This window comes from Anas acuta, chromosome 7, assembly GCF_963932015.1.
Source record: "Anas acuta chromosome 7, bAnaAcu1.1, whole genome shotgun sequence".
Taxonomy (NCBI): Eukaryota; Metazoa; Chordata; class Aves; order Anseriformes; family Anatidae; genus Anas; species Anas acuta.
The window spans coordinates 10,282,771-10,300,626 of NC_088985.1; the positions used below are offsets into that span (position 1 = coordinate 10,282,771).

The window sequence follows — 17,856 nt, forward strand, 5'->3', positions numbered from 1 at the left end:
AGATGGTGGCCTTTATAAGCTACAGAGAAATTAAGTTTTTGGACTCTATTTAACAGTCTTCCCTAAAACCTAACCAGGGTTCAGAAATTGTCTTCCAATTTCTGATCTAAACAGACTTTAATAGCTAATCCATACCTTATCGTTGTTGAGCCAGTAGTTTTCTTCAGATTGAATGCTTGCCCATCTTTCCATGTGTTTATTCATATTTTGTGTTTCCAAAGTGTAATCATTTCCTTGCCAACTTTCACTTTATTAATCTTTTTTTTTTTGTCTCCATTCATAGGGTTTTCCTGTTCTCCAGATAATATTATCAGTCCTTCTAGGCATATGCTGAATTTATCAGTTGTATTGTCTCTTGTACAGTGCTGTTCATGCTTTACTGTTTCCTCTGGAAAATTTTCCTTCACGGTCTTAGAGTCATGTTTGCCTGTTTCCTAGCCACATCTCACCAGTGTCTCTGACATGAGGTATTCAGTTAGTGTACTCAAGTCCTTGGTTATAGCTGTCTCCTGTGTATGAATTCCTAGGCTACACAGAGAAGAAATTCTTCCTTATATGTTTAACTTTGCCACTGTCGTGCCACTGTATTTTATTCCAGTCCCAATGCTTCGATTCTTCATGTGATCCAAGTCCTGCATAGAAACAACACTCATCTGAATTGACAACTCATATTAGCCAGTGTGGCTTATCAACATTCTACTCCTTGTGCTTAGTTCTCTAATGAAAGTTGATAAATACTCTTGAATCCAGGTCTTTGAATGTTGTTTGAACTGTGGTTGTAATCTCTTTTCTCAGAACTACTTATTGTCTGCTCTGTAGTGAATTCTTTACTGTTATTTTTTTCATGCAAATCAATAATTATAGCACCATATCAGGTTTTCTAAAGCTCTAATAGTTGTAATAGAAAAGTTGCTGTTGCATGCTGGCTTAGACTGACAATCCAGTTTCTCCAGCATTCTGTGCAACCTCAAAGTTGTATGTATGATTGAGGCAGCATGCTTATAATTACCTCAACCACGTCTTGCACCCATTACACATAGGGGCTACATCTAATATTTTCCAGTTTTGCTTTGCCAAACAGATTTACTTGGTACTGTACGTACTGCTGCAAATGTTTTGAAACATAGCCTGTGTGTTGAAATGGACTTGATGTTTTAATTCTTGGGAAGTTAGAGATTGATGTTTCTTTTGATACATTCCCTTTTTACAAGATAAATTCCCTTTTTACAATACTGTCTTTGTTGCTATGTTCAGCACTATCATTCTTTATTAAAATCTGGGATAGTGCGGCTCATTTGGTTTGGGGATCATGCTGTTAAAACTATTACAGAGCCACGTCTAAAGAACAATTACAACTAGATTCCCTACTTCTAAAATCATTTCAGACCATACAACAAATCTTGTGCACTTTTGCTTCGTAATTTTGGAGTCATACAGAGCGCAGGGCTAGATGCCCATGCTGGTTCATAAATTCACAGCTGAGTTCCAATTTAAAAAAAAAAAAAAAAGTTATAATAACAAAAGCATTATAGTCAATAAAATATTTCTAAGAAAGATAATAAATTCCACTGTAGACAAATCAGGCTTTACGATTTAGGAATAAATTGCTTTCTGAAAGATTATAGTTGAATACTTCTTCATGGTTATAACAGAAAAAATAGACATTGAGGAGTTTGAAATCAACTGATTGAGTTGTGGTTTTGAAGTTCTTCAGCATTACTGTGTTGGCAGACCGATGTTCCAGCAGTTAATTGGTGCTTTAACACATTTGAAATGCTCATTTATTTGTGTCATTCTAGACTATTAATACCAGGCAGTTTTGGGAGAAATTCCAGCTATTACTTACCTCAGTGTGCTGCAGCATGGCTGCAGACTTTCTGGATTCCCATCAACAAGGAACAACTTTGAAGAGGTGCAGCTGTGGCCCCTTCAGTTCTGTCAAATGGACTTTTTGTTGTTTTGTCTTGTTTTAATTAAAGATATTCTCAGACGAAGGTCATAACAACCACTCTTTGGGGTATGTATGGTGTTTGCTAGAACAACTAGTCCATTTTAAAAGTCTGTTTTTTCAATCTGTCGAACTATATAGCTGTATCAGAGTGCCAGGTCATGTTAAGAACTAAATATTTTCAGTTTCCTCTCCTGAGAAGGAACAGCATAGGCTGTTGAACTAATTTTCATAGCTTTGCTCAGAAGCTGAAATCATAAAAAGGAAGAGCAGCTCAAAAGATGAATAAGAAACACCTCAAATCGTGTATGATAGCTGTGGCAGAGAAGCTTTGTTGAATGTTAGTGTGGTGACTGAAAGAACTGTCTCAGCCTGCCCACATCAGGTTTTTGACATTCATTTGTTGCTATTGAAGTGTGGGCAATAGAACAGGACATGTTCTCGTAGTTTGTGTTGTGGCACTTTATTCTAAATCTGTTGGGTTTTGTTTGGTTTTTAAATTTGTGGCTTAAGTTTCCCTGCCGCACCATAAGACATCGTCACTGCAACTGTGAGTACAGCAGTATTTGTAGCTCCCATCTACCAAGGCCTTAAACCTGCCGCAGGGCTTTCCTGGCTAACAGCAAACCTGATGCTTCAGTGTTTGACACTACAGAAAGATAATTCAAGTAACAACGTGAAGTCATATCATGTATGCATTTCAGGGGAACAGAAGGGAATTGCAGTCCTGCTGGGTTTTAGTTTCCATTTTTTGATGTATTCTTTTACGTGGTGATAAGCATTCTAAAACTAGAGTGATTTAAAAATAGGGAATTAAAATTTGTTCCTGTTGTCATTTTATTACATACACTTTCATGTATGTATTTATACGTATTTGTCTTCTGAAAAGTGAAATATTAGTGAAAGGAGGACCCAGGTACAAAATACGGGTTCTAAGCTGAGAGCATTATATCCTACAGGGTTGGACAAATTTTTTTGAAAACTCTTAGATTGTCTCTCAGAAACTAAAATCACCATGAAATTGGAAGTGAATTGCCTTAAAATGGTCTTTTTTTTCCATTTTTTCCTGATACTATGGTAGCGTACTGTGTTGTGCAGTACGTAAACTTTTCTGAAAGTTTCAAACACTCCTCCTCTTGAAATGTGAAAGACAGTGAGAATAGGTGGCACTTACAGAAATTTGCATGAAGAAGTGCAGATATTATTTTTAAATGCACTTTAATCAGATTATTAGAGGGTTTTTTCCTTGATGGACTGCTACAGTGGTGTTGTAAATTAAACCTTTGCTTAACTACGTACAAGGTGTTGGCCACTCATATCATCTATGTGCTTTATTGAGGATTGAAGTTCATCACAACTGAAACAGGAACTGCAGTAATAATATATAGTTTTATGTCGCTGTCCTGACATTTTTGTAATTAGAAAGACATCCCCTTCAGCTGTCGGAATCAGTTATATTTCTTTTGATTGTGAAATGCTAAAGAGAGAATAGTTTTGTTACCACATTGCTTTCATTTGTGCCTGGAGAGGAAGTTTATTTTGCAGCTAGGAATGTTTGAGGATGTTTGCAAGGCGTCTTGTTGTAAATACGGCCTGACCATAGGACAACCTGCCTTCCCTCATGGCAAACACCACTGCCATGGTCGCGTCCAGGCGCAGCGTGGCAGCTCGGAGGTGGCCTGTCCGAAGCGGACCCCGTGGCTGCCAGCGCCCGAGCGCTTTGTTGCTTCATTAGGGAGAAGTCAGAGATGTGTGAAAAGTAGGGCACGGGTCGGAGGCTGTGTGCCCCTTCCCCGCCGCAATTGAAGTGACAGACACCTCCCGGCTCTGCCGCTAATTTCCCTCCATGGCAAATGCCTCTGAAGCACTAATTAAAATGAAAAGTTCTCGGGTCTCACCAGCAGACAGATTGAGTTATTTATGGTGGAAGCGGCCACCAGCAGTAATTGCAGCACATCCTTGCACAAATGCAAGTGTTTGCATTCATGAGCAGCGCCAGGCTGACAGGGGTCAGGGGGTCAGGCCCACCGAAACAAGAGGCCGGAGAGAGGCAGAATCAGGGTTCTCCTCCTCCTCCTCCTCCTCCTCCTGCAAAACCGCTCTTGTTTCTCTTAACTGTTTAGGTGCGTGAGCTGCTCGGTAGTCCTTTGAGGCCTAATTACGCTTCCTTTGTTAATCACTGTAAAAAGTTTATTAAGCAGAACGTGACCACGAATGAGTAGTATTTGACCAGTGTGGTCCAAAGAAGTAATTTTTTTTTTCAATTTGACTGTCTTATCTGTGTGCTTGTCCGCTGAATGAGAACAACTCCGTTTAATTTCAGAGCAAATTATGTGCACACATGATAGTGTAATATTTTGGGAATTGGGGTTATATACATGAAACTGGAAAGATACCAGGACTTTGAATTGCAGTTAACATTATTAACAAATTTTTGTTGATGCTGTGGATTGGACTAACTTTGTCTTCTCCAGCAAACACTATATAACATGCTAGTTTCCAAGAAGAGGGATTAGAATACAATTGATACTAAATAAAATTTATTCTTTATTGTTCGATGTTAAATGTTACTCAGTTTGTTTGTTTTTTTTTTGTCTTCTGAAATAGTACAAAATCTTTAAAGTAATATTGTAAGTAAATTACTTAACTAAGTATTTTAGTACAAATTTGGTTTTCATCCAGCTGAGAGGCTGGGGTTTTGTTGCTATGATCTTTGCAAGCATTTTTCAGCTGGAAGCAAAATGCGTTCTTTTAGAAAACCCTGCTGAATTCTTCCTTATGAAAAATAATGAGTATGAACTTTAATTCATGTAAAGGAAACGGGTTTTAAACATTAACTTTTGCACATTAATCTATTAAATGTTACCTATGTTAGCTGTATAAAAGTCTAAAATACATGGCTGTACCTAGTGAGTTAACAAATCTAACAATTTCGATCTGAATATTAAAAAAAATGCTGTGGATCTGGTTGTTACCAAGTATATTTCAGGGTAAAAACAACTAATGTTTTCAATTATTAATCTTAATAAATATATGCCTTTTTAATTACTTGAGCAACCTAGTAATGCTCAATGCAGTGAAGTATCATGATTTTTTTTCCCTATTTTCAGAAATGCAAGTAATGACTTAACATTTTGCTTTACTGTGTCTTTCAGGAAACAGACTTCGAAAAGTTGCAAAATCATCTTTGCAGTCAAGCACCAAATCTGGTATTAGGCTTCACCGAACAGACTAAGCTCAACGTTTGTCAAGCAGAAGGGCCACTGCCTTGCACAGGAAGGATTAGAAGTGAACAATGACTCGACTAAGAGTTTGTGAGCGATTGCTTGGAGCCTACCTGCTTATCATTTTACATGTTCAAGGTAAATATCTGCTAGCTGCAATAAGTGTATTTCTATAACTGAAGAATATGTGCATTCCAGTGGCTTTTTTGTTTGTTTGTTTGTTTTTTGTTTGGTTGGTTGTTTTAGTAATGAACTGTTTAAACACCAGGACCATTTTTTTCCAGTCAGGTGGCTTATCTGCCTGACATGCCATGCAGAAGCTTGACAAAAAAAAGGAGCGTTATAGTATGGTGGTCATATGTTATTCTAGGGTAGATCATGGAGTAAGTCTAGTTTAGCAAATGCTTGAGTAGTTACCAGAAATATGTAGTACTCTCTAGAGCAACTTATGTGAGCATCAGATCTGAGGAAATTCTGTGGTGCAGAATTCCTTCTGAATTGCAATTTCCTGTAACTGTCTGACCCTTTTATACTTGACCCACTGAAGAAATTGCAGCGTGGAAGTCTCTATGCCTTCTAACATTCCCAGCACCTTGGATGGTGTGGCATTAAGTAATCTAAATGAATTGCTTGTCCTTATTAATTGGATGAAGTGGGACTACATAGTGGTCATTAAGAGCCTGGTTTTAGTTTGTGAAAATACTCGTTTGTGAGTCTGTTGATCACTGCTTATAAAAAAAAAAAAAATCTGGACATACAGTTGTCATTAGGTCTCCTGGTCCTTTCTCAAACTGGGTTAAATTAAAATGTATTTGGAGTAGACAGACCAAAGTAGCTGTCACCTTGTTCTGACTCTATATGGAATTGAAGCTTAAGTATAAAGACTATAAGTAGTTCTGTGTGGAGAAAAAAATAAACTGCCTGTACTGTACTGTTCTGATGGGTGCGAAGAGAATACCACTAGTGGTTGTTAGGATGGTGTCAGTGAATCCATTTTATTAACCTGTATCTGGGAATTGCCGCAGCTGCTAACCTAGGTGAGGAGAAGCACTTACACAGATTACCAGACTTTATCAAGCAGTAAATATAAATGAAATTTCAAATTAACAATGGAAATCTCTTATTCTACCCATGTTGAGCCTAGCTTTTGGTGGGGGTGCAGTTGGACTAGACTGACATGAAAGATTGTTACCTGGAATTGACTGAGAGAGCTGGTCAGCTATACAAAGAATAAATGATGAGCACTTCTGTGCAAGGCAGATTATCTGTCAGCTTGTTCTGGTATCATCCCACTCACATTCACAGCTAAATTTCTATGGAACACAAGTCCTCTCTCTGGATCTGTGCAGAATTGCAGTTTGTTAAAGATATTTAAAGCTGCATTTCTTTTTGGCTGTGTTTGCACACATTTCAAGACTGGGGAAGAGCATGGGTATTGATTTGAAGCTTTGTGATTGTAGCAAAGATTTCAAGGTTGAAGGCAGCAGTACAAATAAACATGAATCTGAGTCTTGGCTACATTAAGTTGGGAGAGGGAAATCCTCAATACTAGTCCCTCATCCCATTGTGAACGTGCAATCTTTAGTTAGCAAGAAATAGCTCAGTCTATTTAGACAGAAATAGCATAGTTTAAGTATAGTTGAAAATAGGATTTACAGATATTCAGAGATAGCTCTGTGGTAATTTTAGTGGTAACGAGAACAAATCACAATAAATGAAATTTGGGTAAGAAATTGGAGGGTGGGAGCAAATGCACAGTGAATGTGAACAAGCATAGAACAGGCTACCTGAGAACTTGTCACACGTGTCCTTAGAGCTGTCCAGAACTTGATTGGAATGACTGAGCAACCTGGTCTAACTTCCAGGATAGTCCTTCTTTGACCGGGGGGGTGGTACCAGGTGCCTTCTGGAGGTCTCTTCCACGCTAGGTTGTTTTCAGACTTAGCAATTTGCAGTAGAGCTTGTTTCATCAGTCACTTTTGCTACTTCTTGCAGGAGATACCAGCTTCTCCCAGTGAAGAAGTTGGAAATTTGTTTTGTGCTTAATACTGAAATTGTTACCTGTTAGCATAGTCAATACTTGGTATTTTACTCCAGGTGGGAGCAACTGAAGGAGCAAAATTGTTTCTCTCTTATCTCTGAAATAGAAGTAAGATAAATATGTAGGTCTTACAGTGACTTACAATTAAACTAGATTAATTCTTTATTTTAACAACGCTTCAATGTGTACCTTCTAATGTATATTACAATAATAAATTTCACTAAATTAAGTTGAAATACACTGGGAAACATAAATAAAATTTCAGCTTCTAAAGAAGGAATTACTCTTAAGAATATCCCTGACTTTCAAATCAATACTGAGCAAGTTCTGAAAGCCCTGGGAAAGTTGAGCTAGCTGAAATGTTGTTTCTTTGATGCAACTTGCCTAAGGGCTTGTCTTCAAACACATGAAATATGTTTGGTTTCTAGGGGTGGCAAGAAAAAGTCGTCTCTCCGCTTTTTTGTTGCATTCTTGGAGGAGTTGTGTTTGGGGGTGTGTGTGAAAGTTGATAGTTATCAAGTATTTGAAATTTTCATAGGAAAGGAAATCTAATGTGAAAAGAACAGTGTCGACAGGGAAGGTATTTGCAAGATGTTGCAAACATGCATCAGCGTACATATAGAAACCAGCAGAGGTGGAGAACACACAATAGGAGGAATCAAAGAGAATCTGTGTAATTTACAGAAAGAGGAGAGAAGAAGGGAGACAAGGAAACACGGAGAACATGTGCTTTCAGGGAGTGGTACCAAGGTTTGCTCGCTCAGTTGTGTTGGAGGCTGCTTCAGAACTGTGGGGGCTTCAGGGCTTACTGAGACGATAGATAACAAATGTCTGTATACGTGCAAGTATATGTACACACATTCCTTAATAGGTAACTTCTAAAAAAACAAGTGGTTGCATGTGTTGATTGATGTGAAAATATTCTTCCGGCAAGAGCAGAAAGCAGGCAAGTCCATGAAATTACTGGGGAGCAGCTGCTGCTTGGCTGTTGGTACTAAGGAGCAGGGGAACACAGCGGTCACCTTTTGGACTGGGTCCTCTTTTCAGCTTACGGGACACTGCCCTGGTTTCTGTCAGTAGAGAAATGAACAAAAATGAATCTGGATGGCAGATAACTAAGTTGAGTAACAGCTGTTAAAAAACAAAATGCAAAAAAACATTGTTGTATTTCCTTTCTCATTGTGGAAGGCTTTTGCAATATCTTCAGGCTTGTGATTTGTTCTGCACTCACTACTGCTTTACATAGTCACCCACCTACCTCTGCTCATCTAAGGCTAGAGCTCGTCAGCTTCAATGGCAATTAAGTACCGTGGTAAATACACTTTTGTCTTACCACTAGTGCAGGTTTTCAGTTCAGAGAACCAGTTATACTTCAGAGCAGCATTCTTTGTTTTTACAGTGCACTGATGAGCAGAGCTAATCAATATGTGTAATGGAGTGGTCAAGTAGCTTCAAATATAATTAAACGTGTTTTATGTTTTGCACTTTGATACAGTATCCTGACAGTACGAGGTAATATTACATATGTAGATCATTATGTTGTTGTGTGTCCTTTAGACATGCTACAGGAGACCAGTATTTTAATCCTTTTAAATGAGTTACAAAGAAGTATTAATCGCATTCAATATGCATGAAGAAGTTTATTAGAAGTTAAATTTTCAAGTAGTATTAATATTAAATATTAAAAGACTTGTTAAAGTTGGTATTGTCCATTAGTGAGCTGAAAATAAATCTGTTGAGGCTTGTTTCAGTATTGTACCTCCTTTTAGGTAAAGATTTGATACAAAAAATCAGTTAAATTTTATGCACTTCTTGAATTTCAGGTGGAATAGTTTGTGTTTAAGTTCAGTAATTAATCTGGGAAAAAAAAAATCTAAAATCTGCAAAAGGTATTTAGAGTTTTCAGAAGTTGTTATTTTGTTGAAAAGTATTGTACTTCTGTTTACCAATGGTTTCCCCAATTAATGGCCACATCTATCTTTAAAGCATTGGCAACAAACTTGTTAAATTATTATAAATGAAAATTTGTAAATTATTGTTAAATATTTGGCTTATTAAGTTACTTTAATGAATTACCAAGAGATTATATATTTCTATATTGTAATCTGAATGATAGTTTTGAGTAACTTTATTCTTTAAAAATACATTTAATGTAAATTAAAATGCAGTATATATATTTTTTAAAGTAAATTATAAAGAAAATCTTGTTTATGTCTCTTGTATTTAAAGCACAAGAGCAGCAAACATTCTTCAGAAATGACATTTCAGGGAAGTAAGACCAGAGGCCAGGGTTTGCTGGGCTACCTCTCAGTGATGAGCACCACGGTGTAACTCCTGGGGTAGCTGGAGGGTGGCAGTGAAAGGTTTTAAACAAGTAGGCTGGGAACTTGCTGGAACTTTTGGTCCTTTTTTTTTTTTTTTTTTTTTTTTTTTTTTTTCCCTAGGAACCAGTTCTGCTAGATGGAGCTAACTCTAACGTGCCTGGTCTTTAGAGATCATAGGCTTGATATATTTAAAAGAAAAAAAAAAAAAGCACTATGTGAACAATTAGGGTAAAAATGCCAGACGCAGAGCTAATAGAAGTACTGAAGATGTTTCCTTTGTACCCATAAACCTCATTTTTGTGTTGTTTTTCTTTACTAGTGTTTTTAATGGAAAGCACTGATATTTTCTTCAAGCTGTGTCAGTTATACTAAGGTTTAATTCATATAGCAGTAAATGTTAAATCATTGTGAAAGCTTGTTATAGGCAGAAAGGTGACAAGTCCTTGTTGTAGTAGATGATATGCAGCATCTGCATTGTGAAGCAAGGAAGAAGTAATTTAAAACTGCCACATAAAAAAAGTTCAAATTATTTCTTTTTTATAAGCCAGTCCTTCCTAACATAAAAAAGGTTTAGATTAGTGGAGTTCTTCAAGGATAAATGCCATTTAAGGATAATTTATTTTGCAATCAAAATGTTTTTATATATGTCTATATTAATTTTGTTAAACAAATCAGGGGAAAACTTATGAATTCAGAAAGCTGTTGAAGAACTTGACTGCTGTAGGCTACTGGTTTTAGCCTTACAACTTTATTTGTGGAGATAGAGGTGATAAGTTGAATAAGAAATTATAGGCATAATTTTGGCTTTGTATTGCTGTCTTCCGCTTTTTGCCCTCTATGTTTCTTAACTCTTTTTTGTGTTAAACCTTGTCTTAGATCAGAAGACTTGGTCAAATGACTTATGCATCCTGGCATTGAATAGCAGCTCAGTTCACAATGGCTAATAGCAATTCACTGTCTTGTTCAATACCTTTTTAGGATTATCCATATTCATATTAGTAGTTGAAGATTTGAAATACATTTCCAGCCTAGTGTGGTTTTTCGTATATACTGTATTTTCTTAACATATGCTTGCAGTCTAATATTGTTCTAAGATTGGAATAAGAAGTTTTTTGGATAATTGATCTTTTTGATCACGGCTGAGTATGATACATTGGTTGGTTTTATTTAAAGACAAACTGGTTATATTTAAAGAAGTTTAGTGGAAGTTTAGTGCTGAAGTCGTTTTAACATCTTCCTGTCTGCAGCAGTTGCTGACATTTTTCTTCTAGAAATCTGTTAGAAGCAGTGCATGTGAGACACTGTCATGATGGTCTGGAGCAAGTGACACTGAAGTTCCATCAGCTTCTCTTTCTCTGGCACTGTGGTTGCACAAAAAGAGAATGCTCCAACTCACACTGATATTTGAGTGTTGTAAGTTTTAGCAATGGGATAAAACATCTACTGTTTGGCAATTCCTATTTTAAAAGATAAATGATGGAAGTATTCTCAAGGGTGGACAAACAGGCTGAAATTGGTCCTCAATCGTGATCAAGTTCTTCAACGCGTGACTGTTCGTGTGCTACTAATGTATATTGCTTAGCTCCACCAGGCTTTTGCAATTTATGGGCAAAGGGTAGGAAATAATGCGCAAAGGAGCTTTGCTATGCCTGAAGTCTCTGGTTACTTTTTTTTTTGAAGTACTGTGTATTAACTTGTAACTTAGAGCCTCTTAGTTTTGTAAGGTTTGTGTGTTTCTTAGCTCATCCATAGGACTGACAGCTGCACGTGTAGTAGAAAAGAAGCCATTAACTATATTGTCAAGGCGCTTCACAAGACCTCTAAAATGTAATTGTCCATCTCTGTCTTCTGCTACCCAGAGGAAGATAAAGCAGAGTGAATGTTTGACAGGCAGAGCTTTAAAGTGTGGCAATAACAAGAGTGCTGGCGCAACACTGCCACATGATTCCTGAAGCAAAATGTTATTTATTATATCCTTCATTCACACTTGCTTGTTTACTCAGTATCTATTAACCAGGAAAAAAAGGCAATGAAACACCTTTGTGCCCCCATTTGGGTCGTGGTCTGCCCCTTTCACGTTTCAGTTGAATGGGAGCCAAATGATTATCCCCATTCATCTCCTCAGACCTACCATCTTGAAGATGGGCACTAATCACACTTGAAATGCTGAGGTTGAATTGTAGTATCACAGTGAAGGATATAGTGGGGAGTAAAAACTAGCTGTGAGCTATTAACTTTCTTGTGAAGTAATCCCAAACAGACTCTTTTCCTTTTCCAAACAGACTATTTTCCTTGCTCTTCCTTCCCTTGATACTCAGTGAATTGTCTTTTCTGTTTAATAGGAGTTCTCTTTGTCCTCTTAGAAAGTAAAAATGCAAGAGGGATGTGGTGTTGTTTTTTTTTGCTTTGTGCAATTCAAATACAGCCTGCAAGACGAAAGCAGGCTACCATGGAATATTGTTTCTCTTTCCCATTCAAACATAATGAAGTTGTATTTTTGCTTTGAATAGAAATCTTTGCCTTATAGACTGTACAAAATACAAATATATGAAAATACTGTTATCTAGCATGGATTTCTTGGGGTATTGATTTTTCGTAAAACTTGCAATGCAAGTCATCCTATAGAATTAAGAGGAAAAATTAATTTAATCTTAACATGTACTGTTAAAGGGTGGTATATATGTAGCCATGCTGCAGTGTTAGTTTAAGGATAATATTGCTTGAAAAATGCCAGGCTGGTCATAAAATAAAAATGTTAGATGGTACCTTTGCACTGGCAGTGAATAATGAAAGTTGTGCTTTACAGATTTTTCTGTCACCAATCCTGGAGAATGATTTAGGCTATGTTAGCCTGGATCTATTGCAAACTGCAGTTCAGTATTTTATTCTTTCTCCCCTGAGCTAGGAGAAGCCATGCATTAAGGGTTCCTTGATAGTTTCTTCTAACAAATTGAGAAAATGCATTTCATGTTCAGGTTAGGAAGATGAATGAGCGACTTTGAGATGTAGATCATAAAGTATGCGGGCCTTTAACATCTGGAATGTCCCTGAAGTTAAAGTTTTGTTTTTGTTTTTTGTTTGTTTGTTTTTTACAATATTAACTATTTAGTTCCTAAATCAAGGAAAGATACTTTAGTAGTTCAACAGAATTAGAAGGCAAGATAATATTTGTACATAGGCAGTGGCTTTTCCTTTAAGTAAATATTAAGTGGAATTACCTGTTCTCTGAGCAAGTAAGGAGCTCTTAAATGTGAAAACAATGTTGTATAATGTCTGCAGCACAGTATTAAAATGAGCTTTTCAGTTTTTGCTGGGAAGAAAACTAGGCAGACATTGGAGAAGTTGCCATTTCATACACGAAAATTTTCTTTTTATTAAATTGGAAATACCTATCGCATGGGTAAACTTGATGTGAAGTTAACAAGAAGGTCCAGTGTGAAAAACAACTTGCGCATATTAGAGATATTTAAATCAGATAATGCTGAAATACTGTTTGAAAACTACATTTCAAATAAAACACGGCTTAGTGGTTTGAGCGTTTAGGTAAATTAGGATGTACTCTTAATTATATCTGAAGGAGACACAATGTACTTTCAGGGAAACGGCTGAATCAGGACAGTGCACTGGGTGTGCTGTATTAGAAAATTAGAAAAAAGAAAAATGATCGAATTTCACAAATATTGAATTGCACATTTGGCTGCATGACAGAGCAGATGTTAGAACAGACTCATGCAGAAGGTGATAGCTGTACAAGTTTTTCATCTTTACTGCAAGTCTTCCAGACAAGGTGCAGCATTAGGGTAATATTTTTATTACAGCTAGTGTTCAGTGGGTTCGACAAGAAGATGCAAAAATCTGTTAAAAGAGACCATGAAAGTCCTCCAAAATACCTTCTATTCTTAGATAAATTGAAAGTTGTCATTGTAGCAAATCTTTTTGAGAGGTATTGAGGTACCTGTACTTGCTGAATTAATAACTGAATTCTTGAAAGCTTCCACAGTCCCAAGTGGCTGTTCTTTCCTCTTGCATGCTACGCATCCCACAGAGACTGACTATAAATTTTGTCAGTGCAGGTGACAGGCTGTTCCACTACTCTTCTGACTTTATTTGGCTCACACTTTGGGGACTTCAAGTACTAATAATACTGTTAGGAAATGAATAGAAAGAGTTTTTTTGTCAGAGGTTTTTTTGTCATTTTGTCAATGACATTATGTGCGATAAAACTGGAAGAAATGGGTGAAGATAATCTCATCTCTCATAGTGGTCACAAAGCATCTTCCAAAGGAGGCAGTTAATGTTCCTTTTTTTTTTTTTTTTTTTTCTGGATGTTCTTGCCTCAGAAGAAGACAGATGGTATTTTTCTTATGAATGCCTACATTCAGAAAAGCACTTTAATAATATGAACTAGAATATATGATGCTCAAGTCTACTAATGTTGAGAAATTGAAGGCTACGTGGAACATTATTTAGCCCTATTTTTATTCTCTGAAAGCTCATTTGTGTGGATGTTCATGTCATTTACTGAAATTTAATTTGCAAACAAGATTTACTTTAGCTCTGTTTTGAAGTACTAATGCATACAGAGATCAAAAAACCCAAGAGATTTTGGAGTTATTACTACTCTTCTGTGAGACTGTGAATCCATAAAAAATGACTTCAGTTTAGAGAATTACAAAATTGCATATTAAGTATGTTCGGTCATGCATAAAATTAGACTGTTGTGGTTAACCAGCGGCCAGCATTTTGGTTTTCTGAGCAGAGGAACGAGAAGGGCTTTCTTCAGAAAATTGGTACCAGTCTTGTATCACTACTTTTTTTGCCCCATCTCAAAAAAAGGAAAAACATCCTTTCTGTTTATATTGATTATGGCTGGAAGATCTACTACTAACATAGAAAATATGATCTAGATAGTTCTAGAGTAACGTTATTAACGTGAATTTCTACTGTAATCTCAGGGAAGTTCTGATACCTTGCATAATTACTTGATAATAAAATTATTCCTTTGTTGGGGTGTTTTTTTTCCTCTGAAGTTCCTAAGCAATTATCAGAGATGCAGAAATGAATTTAAAAAAATAATAAAATATTTCTATTTTTTTAAATGTCCAGGACAAAATCTAGACAGCATGCTGCATGGCACAGGAATGAAGACAAATCCTGACCAGAAGAAACAAGCAAATGGGGTAACACTTGCTCCAGAAGACACTTTACCATTTCTTAAGTGCTACTGCTCAGGACATTGTCCAGATGATGCTATTAATAACACGTGCATGTAAGTACTGAATACAGGAGAGAATGAGCTCTTGGAAGAAGCTTTTTGCTCAGGAGAGTACAAATTATCTCTGGTGTGCTGACTTAGGTTCTCTTGGGTGATTTGATTGTACTTGATCAGAAACTGACTAGTTCTGTGGAAAGCTGAGAGTTAAAATCCTCAATCATCTGTATGTAAACAATAACTGGATCTTAGCATCATTTGCAACCAGCCATTTTGCCCCCAGCAGCTGCTTTAAAGGACTAAGGTTTTAGTGACCCATATGTAGCATTTTGTAACTGGGTGAGTATTAAATGACCCAAATCTACACCTTCTGATACAACCACATGCTTGTTTATATTTCTAATATATCTTCACATAGAATTCAGAAGATAATACTATTTTTTTACATAGCCATTTGCTGAGAATTGTTATGTGTATGTTATTTGTAGAGGTGAGTGAGGGAAAGGCAGGGAGGGAGTCTCTGAACATAGGATATCTGGGTAGCTTTTAACTTGGATAGGCATAGGTATCTTATGAATCTTTTGTACTGATTATCTGTCTCTATAAGGTGTTTTTACTTTTATGTCCTGAAATGTCCCTTTTTCCCTTTCATTTTTTCTTCATTCACCATCTTCCATTTTTAAGGCCCCTCTCTTTTCTTCCTTAAGAATTAACCCAAAGGTATGTAACAGAAAGCGTATCGCTTTCTGATGTCACTTCTAATCGCTTTCTAACTCTACTTGAAACCATATTAACTATCTAAAACTGTCATTTGGCATATAGTTTTTGTGGAACCTAAGGAGCTGGAACAAACACTGACAACATGTTTTGAAATGCAAATACAGGCAGTATTTTCCAAACATAACTCTACACCTAGAAAATTGTCAGATATTACCCAGTATTTTGTCTTAAAATTTCCTTTTGATACTTATTTTTTGCTTTTTATCGCCCTCTAGTGTGTAAAGTTGGGGTAGCCCTTATTTTTTTTTGCCTCAGAAGTGGCTAATGGCAATATGAATGATTATTCTGAAATAAAGCTGTTAAAGAATTAGTAATGCATATGCAGTGAATATATGCAGGATACTTTATGGAATTATATTTCTCAAATCAGAGTGTCTTTAATTAAACAATCTTTTTGGGAAACAAAAGTATTTGGGGTTTTGTTTTCTTTAATGTCTGTGGTGAGGTAGTGAATGAATTTTGTCCTTATAAAATCTTAAATTTATAAGTGTGTTAAGCACGGGCTTTGGGAATTGCTTTGGTATTACTTAAAAATATCATTGAGGTTTTCATATGCTGTTGAAATCAAAAACATGCCTTTTTTTTGTTAATAAATTTTATTCATGGCTGTCAGCTTCAGAAAGTGACTGTGGGTGTTCTGTTCAGAGTTGTTTGTTGTTTGCTTTCTAGTGTTTTTTGTTTTGTTTTGTTTTTTAATGTAGGTTGTTGCACCTTTTAAATAAAGATAACCAATTTTCACATATTGGGACTTTCTTTTCCATCATTGCAGCTTATCGTTATCATTGCAGCTTCAAGAACAGACTCAAGGGAAATGTTGGGCTCCTTCATTTGTTTTATCCTATGCCATCGTAAATCAATAAGCCGATTTGGTCCCATCTCCACTCACGCACCCACCTCAGTTGTTTCTGAACTAACTCTTTGTGTGGTTGGTTACCGGCAATCTGGAAGTGATGGGGGTAGGGAGGGAGAGTAGTAAAGGCAGAAACTTGGTATAAAACATCCCTGCAGTGTTTGATTTGAAAATAAGGGTTGGAGTATGTGTTTGATCTCAAACTGTATGGCAACCACTGTGTTACAAAACGTTTTTTTAGATACCACAGTTTGAGTATTTTTAATAAGTTCATAGTAATTTCTAATGCTGCATGTAAAACACCAAACAGAATGGTAAAGCACAGTTGATCTGTTTATTCCAGAACTAATGGGCATTGCTTTGCTATTGTTGAGGAAGATGAACATGGGGAACCAACGCTTGCTTCTGGTTGCATGAAGTATGAAGGTTCAGACTTCCAGTGCAAGGTAAATGGGTAAAATGGGACGTCATTAAGATCCAAGATCTCCTTGAAGATAATGTAGGGAAACTGCATAAGCAACATATAAATCTCCATAGCTTGACTGCCAGCATAGAGTTTTGCATTTTGCTCTTTGCTATTGAGGAGAATATGACTGGAGTGAATAGTCACGGGTGAGCAGTGATAGAAAGGGCTCTTGATGGTGCTTGAGCAAAGATTGGAGTAGACTCCTGACTTGATGGAGTTCTCTGGAAACATTTGCAAGTCACTGACAAAATGAAGAGAGGACAGCAACCTTTTATTTCTGTCAGCTGTTGAAGAGACAACTTCACAATAAATCTAATTGATCCAAGGAGCTTAAGTTTTGATTTGTGATTCATCAATTGTTTTAATTAGTAATCTTTTATATATTGTTTTTTCAAGATGTTTTTGAAGAAAACAGTGCTGCTGTGATGAATGCAAGATAAAAACTTGTAAAAGAGTTGTTTTTTCTGTGTTAAAAGCAGTATTTATTTAATGTACAATTAACTGCTTTTAGCCAACCTTAAAAATTCCGCAGTGTATGAATTAGCCAGTTAAACCATAAGTGTCTTTTTGTGCACTAACATGAAAAATAAAAAAATGCAAACACAGAACTTATGCAACCAAAAAGGTTGGATGGTACGTGTCTGCCAGTGTGAAGACACCACATACCATATATTAAATGGTGAGGTGGAACTTTTTTTTTTTTTTTTTTTTTGAAATAGAATGACCTAAACCTTTGTATCTGATGTTATATCTGTAGCATCTCCAGTGTCTGTCCTAGTCAATCACTTCAGAATCTGAATGTTTATTCAATTCTCCTTCAACAGGATTCACCAAAAGCACAGTTACGTCGGACAATTGAGTGCTGTAGGACCGACTTCTGCAATCAGGATTTACAACCAACTTTACCACCACTTGATAGCACAGGTAAACAGCTCCTAAGCATTCATACTGCTGCTTATGCTATTTAGGTTGTCTTCCTGATCAACAGATTAAAAATAAGGAGAAAATGTA

At 36.5% G+C, this 17,856-nt stretch overlaps 1 protein-coding gene across 4 annotated transcripts in view; it reads left to right on the forward strand.

Annotated features, from left to right (window-relative positions):
- Positions 1 to 17,856, forward strand: part of BMPR1A (bone morphogenetic protein receptor type 1A) — an 82,409-nt gene that overhangs the window by 52,872 nt on the left and 11,681 nt on the right. For all 4 annotated transcript variants that reach the window (XM_068689416.1, XM_068689414.1, XM_068689417.1 and 1 more), the window contains 4 exons: positions 5,104 to 5,310; positions 14,644 to 14,806; positions 16,723 to 16,825; positions 17,670 to 17,769. In XM_068689416.1, coding sequence (XP_068545517.1) covers positions 5,244 to 5,310; positions 14,644 to 14,806; positions 16,723 to 16,825; positions 17,670 to 17,769 — 433 coding nt within the window. In that variant the 5' untranslated portion in view covers positions 5,104 to 5,243. The remainder of the gene's footprint in view (positions 1 to 5,103; positions 5,311 to 14,643; positions 14,807 to 16,722; positions 16,826 to 17,669; positions 17,770 to 17,856) is intronic.